Consider the following 23110-nt stretch of genomic DNA (forward strand, 5'->3'; position numbering starts at 1 on the left):
AGCCCCTGGTGGCAACAACTGAGCCCCTGGTGGCAACAACTGAGCCCCTGGTGGCAACAACTGAGCCCCTGGTGGCAACAACTGAGCCCCTGGTGGCAACAACTGAGCCCCTGGTGGCAACAACTGAGCCCCTGGTGGCACAGTGATAAAACTGCTGCCCTGTAACCAGAAGGTTACAAGTTACAAGTTCGATCCTGGCCAGGGGCTCAAGGTTGACTCAGCCTTCCATCCTTCCGAGGTCGGTAAAATGAGTACCCAGAATGTTGGGGGCAATATGCTAAATCATTGTAAACCGCTTAGAGAGCTTCGGCTATACAGCGGTATATAAATGTAAGTGCTATTGCTATTGCTATTGCTAAACACATTCCCATCCCACATATTTCTTTCCCCGCACCGCTCTCTGTCGCTAAAGTAGAAGTCACGCTCTGCCACCCAGCACAATGGCAGGCCAGCATCACCCAGGACAGACGAAGGAGGATTTGAAGGCCCCTAAGGGTGTGGAGGCCCTGGACTCTGACATGGAAGTCCAGGGGTAAGAACGCCTCTGGCCACAATGGCTCTCAGCCTGTTGTAGACAAGGCATGAACTGAGTCTCAGACAAGGTTCCATCCAACTTACTTCAAGATAAATAGCCAACAGAAAAGTCAAAGCAATAGATATATCTTATGGGGTTCTCTGGTGTCACATTTTGGCTGCCATCCACAGAGCATCATTTCTTTTCTTTTTGTCTTTTTCTAAGTTTTGTCTTTTTCTAAGTCACTCACAGAGCTGTCCAAGTGGCTTTCATAATATACTATGGATTTTTACTGAGAACAGTAAAGAGAGCTGGTCTTGTGGTAGCACACATGACTTGTCCCCTTAGCTAAGCAGGGTCCACCCTGGTTGCAAATGAAAGGGAGACTAGAAGTGTGAGCACTGTAAGATATCCCCTCAGGGGATGGAGCCACTGTGGGAAGAGCATCTAGGTTCCAGGTTCTTTTCCCAGCATCTTCAAGATAAGGCTGAGAAAGATTCCTGCCTGCAACCTTGGAGAAGCCGCTGCCAATCTGTGTATACAATACTAAGCGAGATGGACCTATGGTCTGACTCAGTATATGGCAGCTTCCTATGTTCCTAACAATCTTAGGGCTGCTTCACACATCATAGTTCTAGCAGAATACACTAGATATTCAGTGTGTACTCCACAAACTATGTGCTTCACAAAGTGTGAGGTGTATATATACACACCCATACATACATTGCAAAAACATGCTGCAGCAGGAACAAATGTTCAATTGCAGCTCTACAGCATACTTCTACTCTGTGTGATAAAAAATCAACCACCTTTCTTTGCCTCACAAACTACAGCTTGCAAATGGGTAGATGTTAAATAGGTAACTTGTGCCAATTATATTTGCAACCTGTAAAGTAACTTGTAATAAAATGTACCTCATTCTGGAAGGGAGAAAGAGGCAGTAATTTGTTTCTCTACACTTAGCCATGGTTCAGGCGGCATCCAGAGCCCAACCTCTCAGCTTGTAGGGAGGCAAAGAAATCTCATTGGCTTCTCCTTATTTATACAATCTTCAGGGGCAGGGTTTAGGTGAAAGTTTTCACTGCACATTTGGGATTTTAATCAGGACTGTGACAAACTATGTCTCACACTAACGGTAGTTAGGCATTATGCCTGAACTGGGCCCAAGATTATATAGAGCTAATTGCAAGAGCAGCAAAAGCAATTACTCATAGGTTAATATTTTTTACAACGAAGCAGCATCCAATTTGTAAGACACATTCCCAAGTAATACGCAATTCAAGAATTGTGCCCAGGCCTCTCTGCAACATTGCAAGGGATCCTGGGGCACATGAATCTAGTAGAAGAACCACTTAAGTTAGCAAAATAAGTGAAAGGCCTGAGAATTTCCTGCAGCAACTTCCTCCAATTCGTAAATAGACCAGGAGAAAACCGCAGCTTTATTTAAACTCATGTGTGGTGTTTTCAGCATTTATTCAAGATTGAAAATGGAACCTTCCAAAAGTCAATGCCCAAGTTTCTGACTGTTGTCCAGATAAATTGTAGGACTAGATTTTTTTCCCCAACTCTGAAGCATGGCCACAATCCAGGGGGAGCTATGTACACTTAAGTCCCATTGAAATCAGCTGGGCTTAAAAGGTGCTTAACTCTGTGCTGGATTGTGGTCCATGACTCAAAGCTCAATCAAGTCAACAGAAGTTTTTCCATAGATACCAGTAAATGTTGGTGTGGACCCAAGGTCAAGTAATTTTTGCCAACACCTGTTTAATGTCCGTTGACACAACAGGTCTTCAGATCAACAGATAACTATGCAAAAAGTAGTGCTTACTCAAATAAGATCTTTTAGGGCAGAACCCATACATTTGCTAAACAGAAAAAGATAAGATTAGAAGCAGGCAAAATGGCATAAAATTGGTGTAGCTAAGAGTGCAAGATCAGACTTTCTAGCAAAGCCCTGCTCACACATTATGTTCAACACTTGTTCAATCTGTGCACAGATTGTGATTGTACACAGATACAGTTATTCTCATGTTATGATTAATGCAGATACAACAGTACACTTCCCACCTGTACATTTGAGGGATCTGTACCCAGGTTCACTTTTAAAATGAACACAGGTACAATCATTCACACAAAAACCTACACACCAGGACTGCACAACTATGGCCCTCCAGCTATTTGACTAGAACTTCAATAATCCCCAGTAAATATTCAGGGTTGATGGGAGTTGTAGGCAGGATGACCAAAGTTGTGCAGGCCTACTGTATACAGATATCTGAACACAGATACAATATAATGTCTGAATAGGGCTCAAGCCTTATCGCAATCCCTAAAATCCAGTCCTCTTCTAGATTTTAATGGTCTTTCTAGTCACCTGTGTGTCTAGAAAACCCAATGTCAAGGCCAAATGTCTAGGGTTTCTGGCTTTAACCTAGTCCTGAAGAGCTGCCCTGTGCTAGTCATGGTTGCACATATCATGGTCACTCCTGCATTTAGGATGACTGGCCCACTCTATATACACTTCCAACACACACACTATTCACACATTATATTGTACATGCATACAAGTTGTCTGTACACCAGGCCTGTGCATGTATTAAAGTGTTGGATTCCAACAAAACCCAACAGTAGCCCTGTCAGGGATGAGTGTCAAGCCCAACTATCAGGTCGGCTCCTTTCATTGTGGATTTCCAACATTCTGTCAAACCCACCTGTCCTGCCCTCACCTCCCCTGATTCCTTTACTTGTAGCAGTGGGGCAGGGAACAAGCTGCCTCACTTCTTCTTCACTTCAGAGAAAGCACTCTTATCAGCTGCCTTGCTGGCTAAGGCTTGATTTTAAAGGTATTTCCCACCCCCCACCCTTCCTTCAAAGACCCTGATTAGGACCCCCGAGGCGTCAATCAACTCTATTTCCATAAAGATCAACCCACAATATTAACAGGAAACGTAGAGAGACTCACTCTCTTCTGCAAGAATCTCCTTCCTTCTTTCTCAGCTTTCAAGCCAATGGACCACTAAAAAAAAAAAAAAGTGGGGGCAGGGGGAAGACTATACTTTACTGAAAAATCTTAGACTGTAACACCCAATTACTAGAAATGCCTTCTGGACGCCAGAAGGGCAATCCAAAATTCCAGAAAATGCAAGAAGCATACATTAAGCTCACACAAAGTGGATTTTATTCATAAAAATAAATTTCAAAATTCATGTGTGATGTCTCGTAGCATAGGAGAATGTTGCTGACAGAGTGTAGTTGCTTTCTGGTTGCTCATCTAGTCACTGAAACTTTTGTCCATGCAAATGATTACCCAGTGAATCAAAGGTATAGCAGCTATATTTCACTTGGTTTACCTGAACGTATACAGTCTTCTGGACAGTTTATGCAGCAGCATCCAACATCTGTTCACAGTATTGGGCATCTTCAGCTGCGGATGAGAGAGCTGGTGGGGTTACCATAGAAGCAAAGAGTTAAGCTATGAGCCAAGAAATCTGAAGTTCAAATCTAACTTGAGGCATGGCCTTATAAGATGGCCTCAGGCAAGCCATTCTCTCCCAGTCTCAGGTATCATCAGCAACACAGAGATAATAGTACTGCCTACCCAGCAGGGTTGTTCTAAAGATTACTGAAAAACACTTTGAACACTCACTAAATAGTACTGCTTAGCATTTACAAAGTATCAGGTGCAGTTCTACTGAAGACCAATTGCATCCAAAGCAATATTCATTGTTGTTGTTTTACTCAACACTGAGGAAATATGTAGCACAAGAGTGAAGATTGCATTATACTTCAGCATTTCTGAAACTGTTTGAAATGTGCATGAACGCCTTGGGCAGCCGCCAGCAGGGTGGGGAGTGGTTCCCTTTAAAAGCAGGTAAGCAGCTCCTTACCTGCTCAACCGCTGCCCCACCACTTTCTGGCAGCGCCCACTCTGCAAAAGGCCACGTACAGCTGTGGGGCTGTTCCCTGCAGCCTCCACAGTGTCGGCACGCACGTGGCCAAGCAGAGGCTGCAGGGAGCAGTGCCACAGCTGCACACAGCCTTTTGGAGAGTGGATACCACCGACGGAAAAGTGGCGGGGCAGTGGATGAGAAAGGTAAGGAGCTGCTTACCTGCTTTTTAAGAGAAGCATTCCCCACCCCGCCAAACCAGTTCAAATGCCAGCACCTGAGCTGGTTCAGCACTTCCCAGAGGCGCCGCTGAATCAGTTCTGCACATCCCTAATCTTTACCACAGTGATGTCACATCTCCAAGAGAATGCAGAATGGTATCCCTGCTGATAGATCACCCTAGTATAGACTAAATCTATCCACAGGAGCAGCAGAGGATCATATTCAAATGAACTGGTGAACTTAGCATTTCTAGAGACAACCCCTCACCACCTTTACAAGTTCAAAACCACCTCATATTAGAGCCAAACTGGTACATTCAGCAATTTTTGTGAATGGGATGCCAAATCAATATATTTTCTCACATTCTTTTTCATCTTGCTCTATGAAACAAGCTGATCACCTTAACTTCTAGTCCCCATAACAGCAGAAACAAGTTTTCCAGCAGCTTATAATGTATCAGCAATATTAGCTTTTCCTACAGCTTTCAGTGATTTGTATACATACACATAATAAGAAGCTACTTCCAACATGGTCTTTCAATTATGCAATAGGTTTGGGGCACAGCTATAATTGAACAATGGGGGACAAATATCTCTGGGCCCCTTAAAGTAGAGCCTGCCCTCTTAACTGCTGATGCTGTATGAATACGGTATATGAGATTATTATAGCAGGCGTATATATCTCTCTGTGTGTTTGTTTCTGGGCCAGGGAATGCATGGACACAAGAAAGAGTGTGTTTGTGAGTGAGAGTGAGAATATTTACATAGGAGTGAAAGAAAAGGCATGCTGGGAATGTTTTGTTTTTTACCATGGCCTTACAGCTATTCTGCAGCAAAGATACAGAAGTGAGGAGGAAAAGAAAGCAGGGAACATAGAGGTCCATCTTCATTTCTAGCCTCAGGAGGACCCATTCTATTATTCTACACCCATCAGGGCCACTTCAAACATCATGAATTTTGTCATACAGTGAGGCTCTCCACATGAGCAGTGTGCAGAGCCTAACCGGGCTATGCGGGGAGCTTAGCCCACTCTCCCCACAGGTGAGCAGTCCCAGGTAGGATGAGGAAGTCCCGAGTGTGCGGGCTTCCTGGGGAGACCCCCGAGACCAGGAGGCTTGTTTTAGCCTCCCAGCGGGGGTCTCCTCATGATCAGGAAAACTAGGGTTAGCGGAACGCTCACTCTGCTAACCCTGTTTAAGGGGAGGGCTTCTTTGGCAAGCTAGCCTCCAGAGAACCACCGGGCTTGCCCACGAACCCGGTGGTTCTCAAGATGGGGGGAAACTGGGCTGGGCTCCGGTTTCCCCCCATCGTGAGAATAGCCTCAGTGTATATCATTAAAAAAAGAAAAACATGCAGATGACATGTCACAAATGAAACCTCAATGTATATAGAGGTTGACGGAAGATGCAGCTTAACTGCAGCTTAACTTTGTCCATCAAGAGAGAGATAAGATTTCCACACTGATTATCTACATATGGTTTATGCACTTTTCTCTATATAAAAGTGCTATCTTTTTATAAGATATTTACTGTTGAAGCAGCTCTCAGGATGCTGACCCACATGACAAAACCTCAAAGCTGCAAATTTCTGATTTACTGCAAATTGCCTATAAAAAGAAAATGCCAATTCTTCCTTTAACAAGGTACCATATTTACCCAAATACAAGTGGACCCTGAATTTAAGACAACCCCCTTTTAAAAAAAGAGGTTAAATACAGGATATACCTGTATTTACCCAAAAGGAGAAGCACTCAGGTTAAGATACCACCCCCACATTTCTAACATCAAAGAACTTGGAGGGGGGAGGAACCTAGTCTTCGATTCAGATAAATATAGTATTGCTTTTTTGGCCAATATGCATCATTAGGGAGAGCTTTAAAAGCAGTGTGAAAACGAAAACAAAAACAGGACTTGTTTGCTGTTGCCTTTCAGCTACTAAAGGAAGCATTCTTATCAACTGGCAAAGTCTAAGGAATACAAGTCTATGGGAAAGCCATCTCTAGGTTAACAAAGATCAACAGACAGTCCAACAAGGATATGACGTGACAATACCACAAGAATGAGAGGTGCGATTTGCATGAGATAAGAATACCTCCAGGAATTAATCAGGCACCAAGGGTGATTTTATTGCTATATTATCTTCCTAGAAATCTGCGGTACAGTTTTAACAGATGCTCTTTCTAGTCACCCATTATTCTAAACTTTTTAAAAGCTTAATTCGGTCAGTGTGTATGTTTCAAACAAAGTTACAGGCTACTACAATTAGCCCTAGCCCCGCCTGCTGTAGAGTGTCTCTTAAGATGTGCAGGGCAGGCTCTGTTCCTTTCTCCTTGCCTAGAAGTAACATCTGTGGAGCCTGGGAAAGTTCCCTTTATACTTCTTCTGAATTCATGAGACTTACTTCCAAGGAGAGCCAGGATCTACCTCCCTTTGAGAACTTTTACGAGGCAATTTTCTTCACAGAATTTTCTTTTAGTTCAATATGGTCTGTTTTTAGTTTATTTTTAATCTGTTATATTGGTTTGTAATTGATGTAATTGAGCCCCTGGTGGCGCAGTGGTAAAACTGCCGCCCTGTAACCAGAAGGTTACAAGTTCGATCCTGACCAGGGGCTCAAGGTTGACTCAGCCTTCCATCCTTCCGAGGTCGGTAAAATGAGTACCCAGAATGTTGGGGGCAATATGCTAAAATCATTGTAAACTGCTTAGAGAGCTCCGGCTATAAAGCGGTATATAAATGTAAGTGCTATTGCTATTGCTATGTTTTAGAATTACATTTTCTGAACTGCTTTGGATCAACTTAAAAGTGCTATATAAAATGTTTTCTCAAAATATGGGCACAATCTAGCACCTTCCACCTGCAGAGACCAGAATGCAAAGAGGCACTTCAAAGAACATAGCAAGATCCTACCCACTCATCTGGCATTCTCATGCTGGTGTTGTGCTGGACCTACTGCAATGTCTTCAGCCATTCCTACCACATCAAGAACCCACTTGCATGCATCTTACATGCTCCCCGGGTGCCACACAGAGCACCACACCTATTAGGGGTAGATTGTATGCTGGAGAAACAATGAAGTGCAAGGTGCATGGAAGTAGTGTGCCGGAAGGCCTTGGCTTACCACAGTTAGGTGTGCTGTAGCAAGCTCAACACAGCACGAGGAGGAGGAGAGAGTTACATTTCATTCTACAGAGGAGACCTCATCCACACACTGCTCTCCATCTGCTGGGTCATGACCCAAGTACATTATATGGGATTGGTTATTTTGTTGTCGTTGCCCCACCATACTTTTGCAAGGCTGATATAGTCTTTCCATGAAATTGAGATGCATTAATTGAAAGGAGATACATACTGTCCCTTCAGTAATTCAGCCTACATTAAAAGAAAAGCCTCACCATGTAGGCACACTTATTTTAAAGTCTTCCACACTTATTTTAAATACTTCCAGTAAAGTATTATATATATTAGCAGCAAAACACACTTGTAGCTAAAGCAACAAAACAACTTGGTTTCTGCTGCCACAATATAACATAAAAACTAAATAGATTGTTGTAGCCTATATTAACTATTTCCTAATGCAGACTATGGGAAACACCTATATTGGGCACCAGCGATATAGGAATATGCTGAAAGGCATCATCTCATACTATGCGGGAGGAGGCAATGATAAACCCCTCCTGTACTCTCTACCAAAGACAACCACAGGGCTCTGTGGTCAACAGGAGTCGACACCGACTCGACGGCACACTTTACCTTTAATGCAGACCAAGTCAGGAAAAGAAAATAATGTTCCATCATAGTATTTACATGCTGGCTCTTGTACTAGTTTCCTGATTCACAATACAAAGCGACCATGTTGTGCTTGGCCTGCAAAGAAACATGGCCATTCAAAAGCCACACCAAATAGTAAGGGTGGCTGTGTGTAGAGAGCACAAACTATGGAATGCCCACAAAACCATGTCTGCAAGACTGTATATGGGGTAAACAGGCAGTGTAGGAATCAAAGACAAGACAGGGCTGGATAAATCTCAGCTGGCTGGGTGAGAAGAGCACACACAGTGAAAGGAAGGCTGCATGGAAGCAATAGACTCTTCTCCTCAAGACACAAGGAGACTTACATGGCAATATGAACTTCCAAAAGGTCTCCAGTAGCAGTAGTTACGGCCACTTTAATGCTCAGTTCATACACAGGTCTGTTAGTGTCAAAGTCCTTCACATGGCAAAGCTCAGGACCCTCAGACTCACACCTCCCTCTTCCAGTGTAGGACATAATGTGTGACAGCACCCATATATGCATGCTTGTAGATCCTGCCTAAATCAATAAACCTCACTGAAGAATTACGCAAGCAGAGCATACTCATGAGTTGATCATCATACCTTATGCTCTGGGTGTAGTGAGGGACAAGTGCAAGCTAGAGACTTGTTCCTGTGGTTGCCAAAATTGTGTGTTAACCAGTCCCAGTCTGGAAGTGAGCACCATTCCTCCATACAATGTAAAATGCTAAGTATCGACAGTGGCTGCATCAAGATTACCAGTTTGCTTGACTGATGCTTGGGCATCATTAAAGACTAGAGATGTGAAGGCCTGGGGGTGCGCATTGGGAAATCACTGCTTTTTTCTGGTGGGAGGATAGAATGAAAAAATGTATGGGTGGGGGTTCTGTATTTTCTATTATTGCTACTATTTATATACCACTTTTCAACAAAAGTTTGCAAAGCAGTTTAGAGATGTGTCTTCACATCCCTAGCAAGGACTGCCATGGCACTACAGTCCCACTAGGTGCTAACAAGTACTGCTGGAAAGTCAAGACTAATTCACTTGACCACTTTCTGAGCAGTCTACACAAACTCCTCTCAAATCGATTGAATAATAATGCACAACAAATTGATAAGTGCAGAAAAGAATCCTGCTGCTAATGGTGGCCAATTCACACAGCCAGTTAGCTGGAATGTGTCTATAATAGCTGTCCAGAAATGCTGAAGTATTAAAAAAAAACACATCTGTAATGCAAATTGGCCGTTGCTAGCAGGCATGCAGATTCTTCTTTGGATTATGAGCCCTATTGGGCCAGGGAACCTTCTTCCTCTTATTCTTTTTTCTGTGTAAACTGCTTTGCAAACTTTTGTTGAAAAGTGGTATATACATAGTAGCAATAATAGGTGAAACATGAAGACTGAACCAAGATTCCGGCTAGGACCATGAATGACTGGTCTATGCGGGAGGGAGAGTCAATGGCAGCACTACTGGCTTGTCAGTCCTTACTCAGTTCAAATCCGAACAGTGTTGGTTGCCCACCAGTGACCTATAGAGTTAAAAAGTACAACTAACAGAACTTGGGAAGAGATGCTATACAAAGAAAGGAAAGTTTGGCTTGGTTATCTTACCTTATACAGGGCTGTTCACTTTTATTTTCCACAGGGTAAAGAAAAGAAAAATATACACACATAACATGTTAAAGCATTTCAACACTGTATAACTTAGGTTTCACTTAATTTGAAATAGAAATTCATTTCTAACTGAAATGACTGGAATTCCCAAGGCCACAGGAAACTGCCTTTCAGCAAGTACGAGACAAAATGCAGAATTTCCTCCTTATTCCATTTGCTTTTATCCCACAGAATCCTGAATGCTTAGGGTAGATCTTTCATACCAATGTTTAAAACAAATAGAACTACAAGATAAAATTCGAACAAGATTAAAATCCAACTAACGCCCCCACGCAACAGCTCCCCTCACCCCGATTCTGAAACCCTTTGAAGTATCACTCCTACCGGACCACCTCAAGCTACCCATTCTCCCGCAAGTGCCATTCCTAGGAACACTCCCACCACACTTTCAGGATTGCTCTTCACCCGCAGGGTTTGCCCTTCCAAACACCACCCACTTAATGGGTTCATCTAGTTCGCAAGCAAGGCCACGCTTACATCTGCAGCTCAAAGGAGAATAAGCTCCTCCCCCTGCAACTTCCATATTTTTCAACCACATGGTTCTGTGGTCACCGGGCGATGGGCACAATTTACATTTTAAGAACCACCACCAGCTGCAGCCAGAATCCTAATTATTCTAAGAATATGCATACACTATTGTCAACAAAATGATCACAAAGCAATTTACATAGCAAAAGGGACAACAAGATTATTCCCTATACGCCAAGAGCTCATAATCTAAAAAGAAATATAAAGGAGATGCCAGCAACTCCTAGTGTTCCTTCACTGGAGCAACACTGTGTTGGAGTTCAATAGGAACAGTTATTCTCCTGCTTCTAATGATCAAGTGTCACCACTTTAAAAGGTGCCTCATTGCCTAGTTTTCAGGAGTACATTTGTTTGTTTTTTAGTTGTATGTAAATCGCTTTAAGAGACCTTGGCCTGAATGGCAGTATACAAATATAAATAAATAAAAATGAATAAAGTTCCCTCGCTCTTATGTACATTCAGGTTAACTTTCACATAGAATCCCAACACGCCTCTCCCATTCACAACAATATCTCATGCCCACAGCCACGGATAACACGTTCTGTCAAAATGTGAATCATGTTATACCAGAATTCTAAACTTTGTCCTTAATGTCAAATATTTCTATTTGCTACATTTACACCCTGATAATTTACAGCACATTTATCCCTGTTAGTTCACCATTTAGTTGCACCTGCCAACTAAATGGTGAACTTCTGCACCTGGACAACTATTCTCATTCCTCAAAAATGCTAAGGACTCACCATTGCTTTCCTTCTGCCCAGGCTTGATGGAAGAGAGAAAGAACTGTAGAATGAGGCAAGGATGGTAACCAAGTGGGCATGACAATACTAGAATGCATAAATACAAATATTGTAAATAGTGGGGGAAATGAAATGTTTCCTATAGAATTTTTACAGACTGGAAAGCAACACCTAAGGGCTTTTCCATATGGTTAAGGCATGCTCCAAGTGCATTTAACCCTGTGTGGCATTTCCTCAAGTCCCCTTTCCATGATACCACAGTATCTTATCTCTACTACAGTATCCTTAGATGTGGAGATCACTTTGCTACCAGTCATCTTCTTCTTTGAACATCTGGTTAGATGTGCTTTCCAGCACAGGAGAGCAAGAGTGCACAAAGACTAAAGAATAAACTAAGTAAATAGTTCACAAAATAGTGAGGCCATATGCAAAGGGTTGAGGGAGTTGCACTACTCATCAATAATCACATCACACAAAATATTTAGGAGGCACTCCAGGAATCTCAGACACTCATGGAACCTTTCTACACAGCAATCGTAACAGCAGTGATGTGCACAAAATACTGCTTTAGTTTTTATTGCCATGAAATGTAACATCCCTTTAAACCCAAAGGGAAAATGAATGGCTTGAACACAAAGGAGAAACGAAAGCACATGTATTGTACAATAAACTGATTGCTCAGTTATGGTAAGGTTTACTTGCCCAAGGATATCTAGAGAATCCATGACCAAGCTGAGATACTAACTTAGATACAGGATCATGAACTGGAGATGTAAATTGTTCTATATATGCTCAGATATGAAGATAACTCATGTGCAATGGTTATTAGATTAGTCTCTATTTTAAGGCCAGCCAAGTACAGCCAACTATTATGTTTCATCTTACACAGCCCAAAACAGGGTGGGTGGTGGCATGCAACCCTCAAGGCACACTTGACATTTTAGAATCTTGGGTTAACCTTTGTTGCATTTTTAAATCGTGAAGGGTCATTCTAATCCCTCCTGAATTAATAATGTAACCAGTCAGAGAAGCAAATATCAAGAAGCTCAAATCTGTTTTATTGTGTCATTCTCATGATTCCTAAAATCAAACCTTGAGAAACTGAGTTCCCTGCCATTATTACTAAGCGGTATACAGTACGTTCCTTTAGTGGTAGAGGGCGCAAGTTGTTCATGATTCATTTGACTCTCATCAGTAAACAAACTGCCCATTTGTTATAAACTGTGTGTCTTAATATTTGACCAGATCACGTTCCCACTGCTGAAAGATGTAGGCTAACATGGAGTAAGTCCCATTGAACTCAGTGGGACTTAACTTCTGGGTAAACAAGCATAGGCTCCAACTGTAAATCCTTCCATCACCTCTTATGGGCTGACAAAAGAAGCTGTCACAACTGTAGCAAACATACTAGAACTCCTGCCTCCTTAAAAACCTAGTTGACAGGTTCTTTAAGTCAACGATACAGTAAACTCTCATGCCTATCAATCAAAAATAGCCCTCTTTTCCTAGGCTCAGAGAGTCCAGAGATCATTACTAGCTACACAATAGCATGAGAAGGCATAAATCAGAGCAGCGGCGTAGCAAGGTTGGAGTGGGCCCAGAGACAAGATTTTAAAATGCCCCCCCCCAGCTCAGCTTATGAAGTAAAGAAATCTTAAATGAGGCTCAATAGTGGTAACAAAAGGCACACACACACACACACACATCTATCCTATGTGCCACAATACAACATCATCCTAAATTATTTTTTTTAAGGTTTTGTAAATTGTGGATGATGCAAGTCATTTAATGGTACTAGAGAAAGACATGCTGTTCTGGTAGCTCCAGGTTTTAACATTCACATCAGTTTCGGAGGATCAATACAAATGAAGGAAGCCCGGGCAGGTGCGCAGCTGGGGGAGTCAGTCATGTGACTTGCCTCTGGGGGTGCCCCCCAAGACAGTGGGCCCCCAGACAACTGTCTCCCCTTGCCCTATTATAGTTACGCCCCTGAATCAGAGTAATTATTGAGGGCCATGCTACAGGAGCAGATAACATTAGTCTAATCACACATTTGTGCCATTCATAAAGTGGTGAGACATTCTAATGTTAACATTAAAATGGGCTTATAGATTGAGGAAAGGGGAATCCTTCTCGGTTTCTGCTTCCCGCAAAGAAAAATCACTTTCCTCCCAGCCCAATTCAAGAGGACAAGCAAACATGACTGGAAGAAAAGTAAAGGAGAGAAAGGCAGGGGAGTTCTGCTCCCCTCACCCGTGCAACTCTTTTGATACTGAAATTAGAGCCACTGCCACACCCTGTTATATGTTAACAGGGCAGATGGATAAGCACCAAATATGGCCATCCACACCTACTTTGGCCAGGAGAGTGGCGAGTCTGAATTGCCAAACACACACAAACACACGCATGCGCGCGCACACACACACACACACACGTAGAATTTAAATATTAACATTATGAAGACTCTTCTTTGAGCTGGTCTTGTGGTAGCAAGCATGACTTGTTCTCTTAGCTAAGCAGGGTATGCCCTGGTTGCATATGAATAGGAAACATGCTGTGTGAGCACTGTAAGATATTCCCCTTAGGAGATGGAGCCACCCTGGGAAGAACATCTAGCTTCCAAGTTCCCTCCCTGGCATCTCCAACATAGGGCTGAGAGAGATTCTTGCCTGCAACCTTGGAGAAGCTGCTGTCAGTCTGTGAAGACAGTACTGATCTAGACAGACCAATGGTCTGACTCAGTATATGGCAGCTTCCTATGTTCCTAAAATGAGAATACAGTCATTACTAAACTTGGATTATTAAAAACCTGTCATCTGTAAGCACTTCTGATTGATATGCCCTATATTCTCAACATTCTCTCAGTTTAACTCAATTTCTGCCTATCTATAGGGACTCAGGACACACAACCACCTTAGTTAGGAACATATATAGGAATATAGGAAGCTGCCTTATATCAAGTCAGATCATTGGTCCATATAGATCAGTACTGTCTACCCAGACTGGCAGCGACTTCTTCAAAACTGCTGAATGGAGTGTCTCTCTCAGCCCGATCTTGGAGATGCCTGGGAGGGAACTTGGAACCTTCTCTTTCCTGAGCGCCCCCACCCCTGAGGGGAATCTCTTACAGTGCTCACACATCTCCCATTTAAATGCAGACCAAGGCAGATCCTGCTTAGCAAAGGAGACAATTCATGTGTGTTATCACAAGACCAGCTGTGGTCCCATAACATAGGAAGCTGCCAACTGCTGAGTCAGATCACTGGGGCATCAAGCTCAGTACTGTCTGCTCTGACCAGAAGCAGTTTTCCAGGCCTTCAGAGGCAGGATTTTTTCCCCTCAGCCCTACATAAAAATGCCAGGAACTTAACCTGGGACCTTCTACATGCAAAGCAGGTTCTCAGCTGCTTTATTTAAATAGTAGGCATTTTGACAAAAAAGGCATTCTATGAAGATCTGAAGCTTGCATATGCTTTTAGAATTCATCATCCCAACATATGAGCACTTCATCCATTTTGCATATACTCACTACAAACTCTACCACGCAAAAATACTAACATCACCCATCTCAGTAGAACAATACCGAAAAGATGCACAATTCTGATAATTCATGGGGGCAGAACAACCACTAGCTATTTCTGAGGTGACCTAGTGGCAGAGAAGACTACACTACCCCAGCATCAGCGATCTCCACGTGCGCCAAGTTCATTCTCATATTCATTTCTCTCTCCCCTTCTCAGCTTCTGCTAAAGCATGGAGTGATTCACCATGTTAACCCGTCCTAATTCCAGCATATAAAAATCGAGAGCTGCTTCTGTCCCGAGTTCCCCAATGCTTTCTCAAGAGAATATTATAGATCTCTCTCTATCGCGCCTCTTGTTTACGATCCCTCGTCTCATTTCATTCTGCTCAGAGAAAAAGAAAATAAATGCGATTAAGGGATTAAACGGAGGGGGGCGGCGACCAAGAGAAGAGAACAGAGCTGGAGAAGAGAGGGACGCATCGCTCCAGCCGTCTAATAACGTGTGCCACCAGCTTAACCTGCTGCTACGGGCAGCTCTTTCGGATCTCGTATACAGCTCCTGTTAAATTTTGCACCGAGCTGCCGATTGCAACTCTGCACCATATGGAAAAACTGCAAGGGATTGGCGGGGGGTGGGGGTGGAGAGAGACTGTGCGCGCAAACTGTGCTTGGTTTCCCAATCCGGCTGGAAATCTACCACGGGTCTATCAAGACACTGCAGGGATCAGAAGTGAGGGAGAATGGGAGAACCACGATGCAGGGGGCGTACATAGGGGGGGTGGGGGTGCAAGCTGGGGGGGGTGCGCTACCCTCGTCGTAAACGGGAAGGTTTCACCATGATTGTCAGCAGGCAACAAAAATGGTCCCTTACCTCAATCCACTTCTGAGCTTCGGCAAAAGCTGGCTCAGGCTGGGGGGAGTCTTGCAGAGGCTGGGCCGGCCCCTCCACGAGCTCTAAGCCAGGACTGGCCATCTATAAAGGCGAGCTGCGTCCTGCTGCGGCAGCAGGGAGGCTGAGCGCAGACTAACGGTAACGGATTCTCCCAGGGGGCAGGAAAGGAGAAGCCGGAGGCCGCGGTCTGTCAGTCTGTCTCCCTCCTGCTGCTGCCTCCCAGCAGCTGCGGGCGAAAAGGGGGGAGGTGACCGCTTGCAGCCCAGCCGGCGGCGGCTGCTACTGCCGCGGCTTCGTGCATGCGGTAACCCTTTTGCTGGTGTCCCAGTTCGCCGCCGCCCAGCCGGCTGGAACCCTGCCTTGTCCCCTCCCACCAGCCTCCTCTCTAGCAATGGGAGCCGAGTTTGAGGTGGCGACTAAAAATAAAGCAGCCGCGAGGAAAAGGCTGAAGAAGGCGGCTTCAGAGCCCCTGCTGCAAATGCCCTGGCCGATGATGCCTCCACGCCGCCACCCCCAAGCGGGAGAGCCAATCACACGCGCTCATCTTTAGGCGCTCTGACTCCCAGCCGAATGAGACCTGCACCACAGAGACCAGAGACGCTGCAGCAGCCGCCAGCGTCGGTGGCGCTTCGTCTCAAATTTCCCTCCACCACAGGTATTAGAATTCCCCCTTCAGGGGGACAAAAACAAACAACAAACCAGACTTTCGTTAAGATTATAGGGACCAAAGCAAACGAACAAAAAAACTACACAAAAAATAGGCACCAATCATCTTTTTTTTTAGTGCAATACTCACCTGTCACGTCAACAGCGAGGCACAGCGGCCAGTCACACCTGAGCCTCTAATGGCCTCAGAGGTACAGAGAACCACTTTTCTTTTAATTCAGTCACTACTATTGAAACATTTATATCGTTCCTCTCTCTTACAATAGAAATGTCCAAGGCAGATTACGTCAAAAATCTCCGAATATCTTTACAAAGTACAAAGAAGCAGCAGATACAAAATAATCAGTTACAAACACAAAAGGGGCAGGGGACACATAATTATGTATAGGTCAGGCCAAAAGCTTGCCAACAAATAAGGTGCTCGGGCAACAATGAAAAGTCATTAGGTTAGGAGCCAGATCTATCTCTTTGGGCAGAGTTCCACAGCCCAGGCACAACAACTAAAAATACCCTTGATGTGTTCCTAACAGCTACACTTCAAACTGGACATGCAAATGAGCCTCCTTATGTGACCTGAATAGGTGGGTAGGCTCCTGTAGGAGAAGGAGGTCAACAAAATTTTGTCAGAAGGAGGCAAATTTCTCAGAAAACAGGTAAAAGCCTAGTTTTAACTGGCCTGAGATATTTTGGTCCTAATGGAGCAGCCATGGAAGCACTCAGCTTGTTCTACCAAAAGAGGAATTGATAAGTGCTATAATAACACAAGTTCAGCCACCTAATGGCTCAGCAGGGAAGCAACCTGCCTAGAGAGCAGGAAGCTATTGGTTCAAATCCATGCTGGTGGGAAATATGGGAAACTTCTACTGTATATTGGGCAGCAGCAATATATGAGGGTGCTGAAAGGCATCATCTCATACTGCTCATACATCTCATACAGAAGGCAATGGTAAACCACTCCTGTATTCTACCAAGACAACCACAGGGCTCTGTGGTCACCAGGAGTTGACACCGACTTAATGGCACAACCAACCAACCAATAACACACATTGAGTCTGAAACTGACAGAACATGCAAGCAAGATGTGATGCTGGTGGTTGGAGACTGGAATGCCAACTAGGGGCAGAGCCACCATTGGGTGAAAGGGTTCAAAGAACTCAGGCTGCCAATGGGGAAAGAGAGACTGCCAAGAGAGACCTGTTGCCAAGAGAGACCTGCCCGGTGGCTCAGGCTCCATAGGAGCCCAGAGCGAACTCCCCCCTCCCACACCCAGGCCGCCGAGTGCCCTGGTGAACACTTCACTGATTATTTCAGGCAGCTCCGACAGCCCGATAAAACGTTTTCCCCTTCTTCTCCCTCTGGAGGGAGAGAAAGGGGAAAACGTCCTATCAGGCAGCCGACACTGCCTGAAATGACGAGCTGAGAATTCATTCGGGCTCTTGGCAGCCCAGGCCATGCCCCCTTGGGTGAGTGAGGCTAATTCTTTTCCACTGCTCCATTTCCCCACCAAACATTTTTCTCCAAGACTGCTAAATAGACACTTTGAGGGCAAATAGCAGCTTTGAGGGTGATTTTTGGTGGGAAAATAATTTATTTATTTATTATTAATTAAATTGTTGCTAATATTGTTGTTATTATTGTTATTATTACGGACCCCATGGCTGCATTTTGTTAAAGGAGATAAATGTCTAGTCTTAAGTGCACCTCGTAATGCAGTTGTCATCATGTGTGGTTTGGCCTTATGAACATCCCTGTGCTCATACAGTGGCAGATCTTGGATATATGTTAGGGACTGTGCTGGCATATCATTATGCTGATGCAAACCAACCACCAGCACCAGCAGTGCAGGGTATGAAAATGGGCAATGACAATGTCGAAATGTGTCAGAAGGACCAAGCAGAACCTAGCCAACATCACTCAGACCTACTCCTGGCCCAATGAAAACAACAGTACGTCAGCAAAAAAGGTAGTGTGCATCAAAACACTTAAATTGAACACAGTGGAGAGCCAACGTCCCCTGATTCCCCACATCTTTCAGCTCTGCCTTCAGTCACCATGAAACATAGGATCCTAACTCTGCAGCCAATCACAGCACACTTACATGAGCAGTATATGAGATCTGAAAGAGCTGGTTAGAGCAGGTTAAGCCCTGCTCTGGGGGGGTCATCCTCAGGAGCGCTGTTAGGTATAGACCTGGGGGCCCAAGTCCATGTGCCCACTCTCCTAGAGGGCACCATGATTTTCCCCAAGGAAATAGAGGGTTCCTTTTATATGTCTGGAATGGCTTGGCCTAGAATTCTGAAATTTGGCACAGGTGTGAGATAGGTTATCAGGACTCTGTGTATTGATTTTGAAGCAAATCAGCCAATCTGTTTATTTGTAATGATTTATTTATTTTTTAAACACTTACAAAAAGTCCTTTAAGTGGCTTGTTTAATGGCAGAAAATTACAAAAACTTCTGGAACTGAATCCCCCTCTTGGACCATCACTCCACTCCCATGTGGCAGAATCTTCCCATTGCATTCATAAAAAAGGTTAAACATAACCCCTTTCATCCCTTTTATATGTATGGAATGGCTTGGCCTAGAGTTCTGAAATTGGGCCCAGGTATAGGACAGGTTAATAAGACTCTTTATTTTGATTTTGAAGTGGACTGTTCACTCCATTTATTTTTAATATATATATTTTTAATTGTAAATTTTTTAAATCAAAATTCTGCAAGTGGCTTGTTTCATCGCAGAAAATTACAAAAATGTCTACAACAGAATCCCCCCACCCCCAGACTATCATTCCCCCCCATGTGAAATAATCAGCTCTTTGTCTTCATAAAAAAGTGCTACATGCCCTACCCTTGCCCAATCCTTTACATTTACAGAATGGCTGAGTTTAGAGTTCTGAAACTGGGCACACATGTAGTCCAAGATGGCAGGACTCTGTGTATGCTTATTTCAAGGAATTTGGTCAATCCCATGATTTTTAATTATTGTTTTCCCTTCCTGCAGTAAAGCTGCCAGAAAGAGTTATTTCTATTCATAGAGTAGGGATGTGCACGAACTGGTTTGTGCATTCCCAGGAGGCGGGAGGGGGGCCTTTAAGGGGCAGGGAGGGTGCCCTTACCTGCCCCACTGCTTCCCCCCTGCTGGCGCTCTCCCAAAGGTGTTGGCGCAGGGCTGCACACACACACACGCGCCAGCCATTTCTGGTATGATGCTAACCAGGGCTGTAGGAAAATATGCTACAAGATATGCTTCACAAGGCCCCACTGTGGCCTTGTGAAGGTCTTCTTTTTGTACCAAAATGAGTGCACAAAGGAGGGGAGCAAAACAAATCCCCTTCACCTGTCTTACCTCATTTCACAATGCTCCTTTACACAGTTTTCCCCCAGGACAGAAGGGAGAAAACTATTTAAAGCAGCTGAGCTCAGCAAGGTGAGGTGAGATTTTTCTCGCTTCCCCCCACATGTTCCTTTTGGTACAAAAGTCAGACACCCCCACCCTGAACTTTGTAGGCAACTTGAGGCAAGGGAGGATTTAATAAAGACATGATTTATGTTTTTAATTTATTTTTTACATTTATAGCCCACTCTTCCTCCAAGGAGCTCAGAGTGCATGCTTATTTTTATCCTCACAACAACCTGTGAAGTAGGTTAGGCTGAGAGATACATGACTGGCCCAGAGTCACCCAGTGCAGTGTTTCTCAACCACCGGTCCCTGGACCGCTGCCGGTCCCCGAAGGGTTGAGTGCCGGTCCCTGACTGGGAGTCAACCCACCCCCAACTGAAATCAAGGCACTCACTTCCTCAATTTTGCACATGGCACGGAAGAGGAAGAGTATCACGGAGGCATGGGACCCTTCTTGTGCCTTGCCTCCACGTGCTGCTGAGATCTTCCTACAGCTATCTTATTCCCTATCTTTACAGCTTCAAACTGTATGCGATGCGGGGGCATGGAGGAAAAAGTATGGCAGTGGGCGCCACTTGAAGGGCTGCTGGTTCTTGCATGCTCATTGTTTGCAGCCAAAGGTTGGTTGATTGAAACCCAGCTGCCTGTTGTGGTCGAGGCGCCTTGAGAGGGAACACTGTTTCCCTCTTGCATCAGTGGGGCTTGCTTGTATATTGTTTTCATTGGCCCCATGTAGCTTTTGAATTTTTCTAATGGCCCAACATCCCCTCTCCATTGAGTAATCACAAGCACCTCCACTCCAGACATACTGGAGACAAATTTGTTCACCCAGGCTTTTAGATTCAGGGGTTCTCAACCTTGGGTACCCAGACGTTGGTGGACTTCTACTCCCATAATCCCCAGCCATAATGGCCAAATGCCATTGTTGTTGGGGGTTATGGGAGTTTAACTGAGGGACCCAAGGTTAAGAACCCCTAATATTCAATGTTTGCAAAAGATTCCAAATTTTATTATTTTAATGCTTATATTATTTTCATTCTAAACTGCCCAGAGATGCAAGTTTTGGACAGTATAGAAGTCTGATAGATAGACAGACAGACAGACAGACAGACTTGAAACCCCTTTACTAACTCCTGGTCGGGAAACTGTGCATGAAGAATGTAGCGGTCCTTGAAACGCTGCACGAAGAATTTAGCGGTCCTTGACTCCAAAAAGTTTGAGAAACACTGACCCAGTGGGTTTCATGGTTGAATGGGGATTTGAACTCGGGTCTTCCCAGTGCTAGTCCAACAGAGATTATGCAGAGATGCCTCTAGTGAATGTACTCAGATGCACAAGTGCACAGATTTAACCGATATCAGGATTAGGCCGTTATTGGCTTTGCCAATGCTGAACTTGTTCCCTTTCAGTCAAGCGCCAGACAATCTCTCTGCTTCCCTGTTGCTATGGAAACAGGCCTAGCAGTAGCCCAAGCTACTTTTCCCCCCTTTTTTAACTGCCATCTGCCTGTGGATTTGCACAGCTTTCACTAAGCATGAATGCAAAGATTTTTCCTCTTCTGGCTAACATTGTTGCCCTCTCAGGTGTCAAGACAGTACACAGATTCCAGGGGAAAGATGAAAGATTTGCTGTTTTCCTGGCTTCCTGATAAGAGTATAGATAGCAATGCTGCAACAAAAACCAGATTCAGAGGAGAAACAAAATCATTGTACAGCAGCATGAGCCCTAGCCTTGAGTATGTGAATTAGTCAATGCAATGCATATGCGAGTTAATATGTGAACTAATTAGTGCAGTTCAGACAAATAGCAATTATGATTATACGTGGAAATTATACTGGAAGAGTTATGAGTGCTTGCAGAATGCTGATCAATGTTTTGTACTGGCAGGCAAGAAATGGCCAAACACTACTGTTTCTGAGCCTAGTTAAGCCCCTTATTCCCTGTGCCTATATTCTTCTTGGTAGAGGAAGGTGAACAAATGGCCACTGTGATCACTGATGGAAGCCTGTTCATCTTGGGAGATTATCAGGCAGGGTGTGCTTGCCATGTCAACACCCATGGGGTCTGGATCCCTCTATTAATAATTGGGCCAACTCACCTGTGTGAGCTGCCTTTGTAGAGACTGTGTTTAACCCTGGTAGACACATGGTAGGTTAAAGCCTGGGGATGTGGCATAAAAACCACAAAAGGAGTGTTGGAATTATCACTTTTTTTTCTGTTTGTCTCCTACAATTGAAGTACAAGTATTGATTCTGTTGCAGGTCAATTCTTTTGGCACTTCCTTCTATTTAAAAGCCTGTTAATGATGGCAGAAGGGCTAGGCAGAAGTGTGTGTGTATGTTAGGATACTCTTTCTTAACTTGCTTTCAAAGCAATGATAGTAGGGTTGTCAAAGCTCCTGCTAGAGAGAAAGGGGGGACTTATTCTAGGCCTTCTGTAGCAGTCAGCCCTTCCCTCCCATAAAGAGTGAACCAGAAAGGAACCCTGTCCTGACTGATAGGCTAGGCATCAGCCACTCAGCACATGGTGGCCGGGACCTAGAGAGCCTTGCAGCAGGAAGATAAGGCTTTCTTTGTCCTCAGTTGGAGCCAGGCTCCGCTTGCAACAAGATGGGTAGCCATGGAGTTAGTGTCGCCAACATTGTGTTGGCTCAATTCAGGATGGGAACTCGTGGGGTGGAGTGGCCACCTAGGGGCAGGGCTTATATATTAAAAAAAACTTTGAAAGCCACCACTGAGTGGGGGTGGTGGTGTGGGATGGTGATGACAGGCGTGGAGCCTGACTGCCAGTGGCTCATGTGCGGCCACAGCCCCGCTTGCTCCGCCCCCCGTGTCTGAAATCAGACCTGGGGGGCATGGTCTGGCTCCGAACACCTCGCCTGGTGCGCCCTGCTGCACTCTCTGGGCTCTCCTCACACCGGCTGCCCGGCTGCCCTTCCCCGCTATCCCTGTCCGGAGAGCCCCACCTCCTCTCCTTCCGATTGGTTGTGAGAAGTAGGCTCAGACTGCCCTTAGGGCAACAGAGCATATTCCTGGTGTGCCCCACCCACCCCACCCCACCCCACCCCACCCCACCTAGTGTGCCCCACCCCACCCCTGTGCCCCAACTCCCACCCTTAATTACCCATTCTGCTCAAAACCTGGCCCCTCCCCACATACATTCTACCACCCTCTCAGTGCCCCCAGTCCGGCCCTGATGCCCTCTCCCTCATTTGAAGGAAGGCGAGGCTGGAAGAAAGCAGTCTTTCATCGGCTCAGCTGCCTTGTCTCCTCCACAGCCTTCCTTCCTCC

General features: G+C 44.7%; 1 protein-coding gene across 14 annotated transcripts in view; it reads right to left on the reverse strand.

Moving 5' to 3' along the window:
* Positions 1 to 16205, reverse strand: part of LIMCH1 (LIM and calponin homology domains 1) — a 273017-nt gene extending 256812 nt beyond the window's left edge. For 4 of the 14 annotated variants that reach the window (XM_053253672.1, XM_053253677.1, XM_053253676.1 and 1 more), the window contains exon 1: positions 15735 to 16198. In XM_053253672.1, coding sequence (XP_053109647.1) covers positions 15735 to 15836 — 102 coding nt within the window. In that variant the 5' untranslated portion in view covers positions 15837 to 16198. Of the gene's footprint in view, positions 1 to 15734 lie in introns of all 14 variants that reach the window. The other 10 variants (XM_053253675.1, XM_053253673.1, XM_053253674.1 and 7 more) reach the window with 6 other exon arrangements.
* Positions 16206 to 23110: the final 6905 nt, after the last annotated feature.

This window comes from Hemicordylus capensis, chromosome 5 (genome assembly GCF_027244095.1).
Source record: "Hemicordylus capensis ecotype Gifberg chromosome 5, rHemCap1.1.pri, whole genome shotgun sequence".
NCBI classification, from domain to species: Eukaryota; Metazoa; Chordata; class Lepidosauria; order Squamata; family Cordylidae; genus Hemicordylus; species Hemicordylus capensis.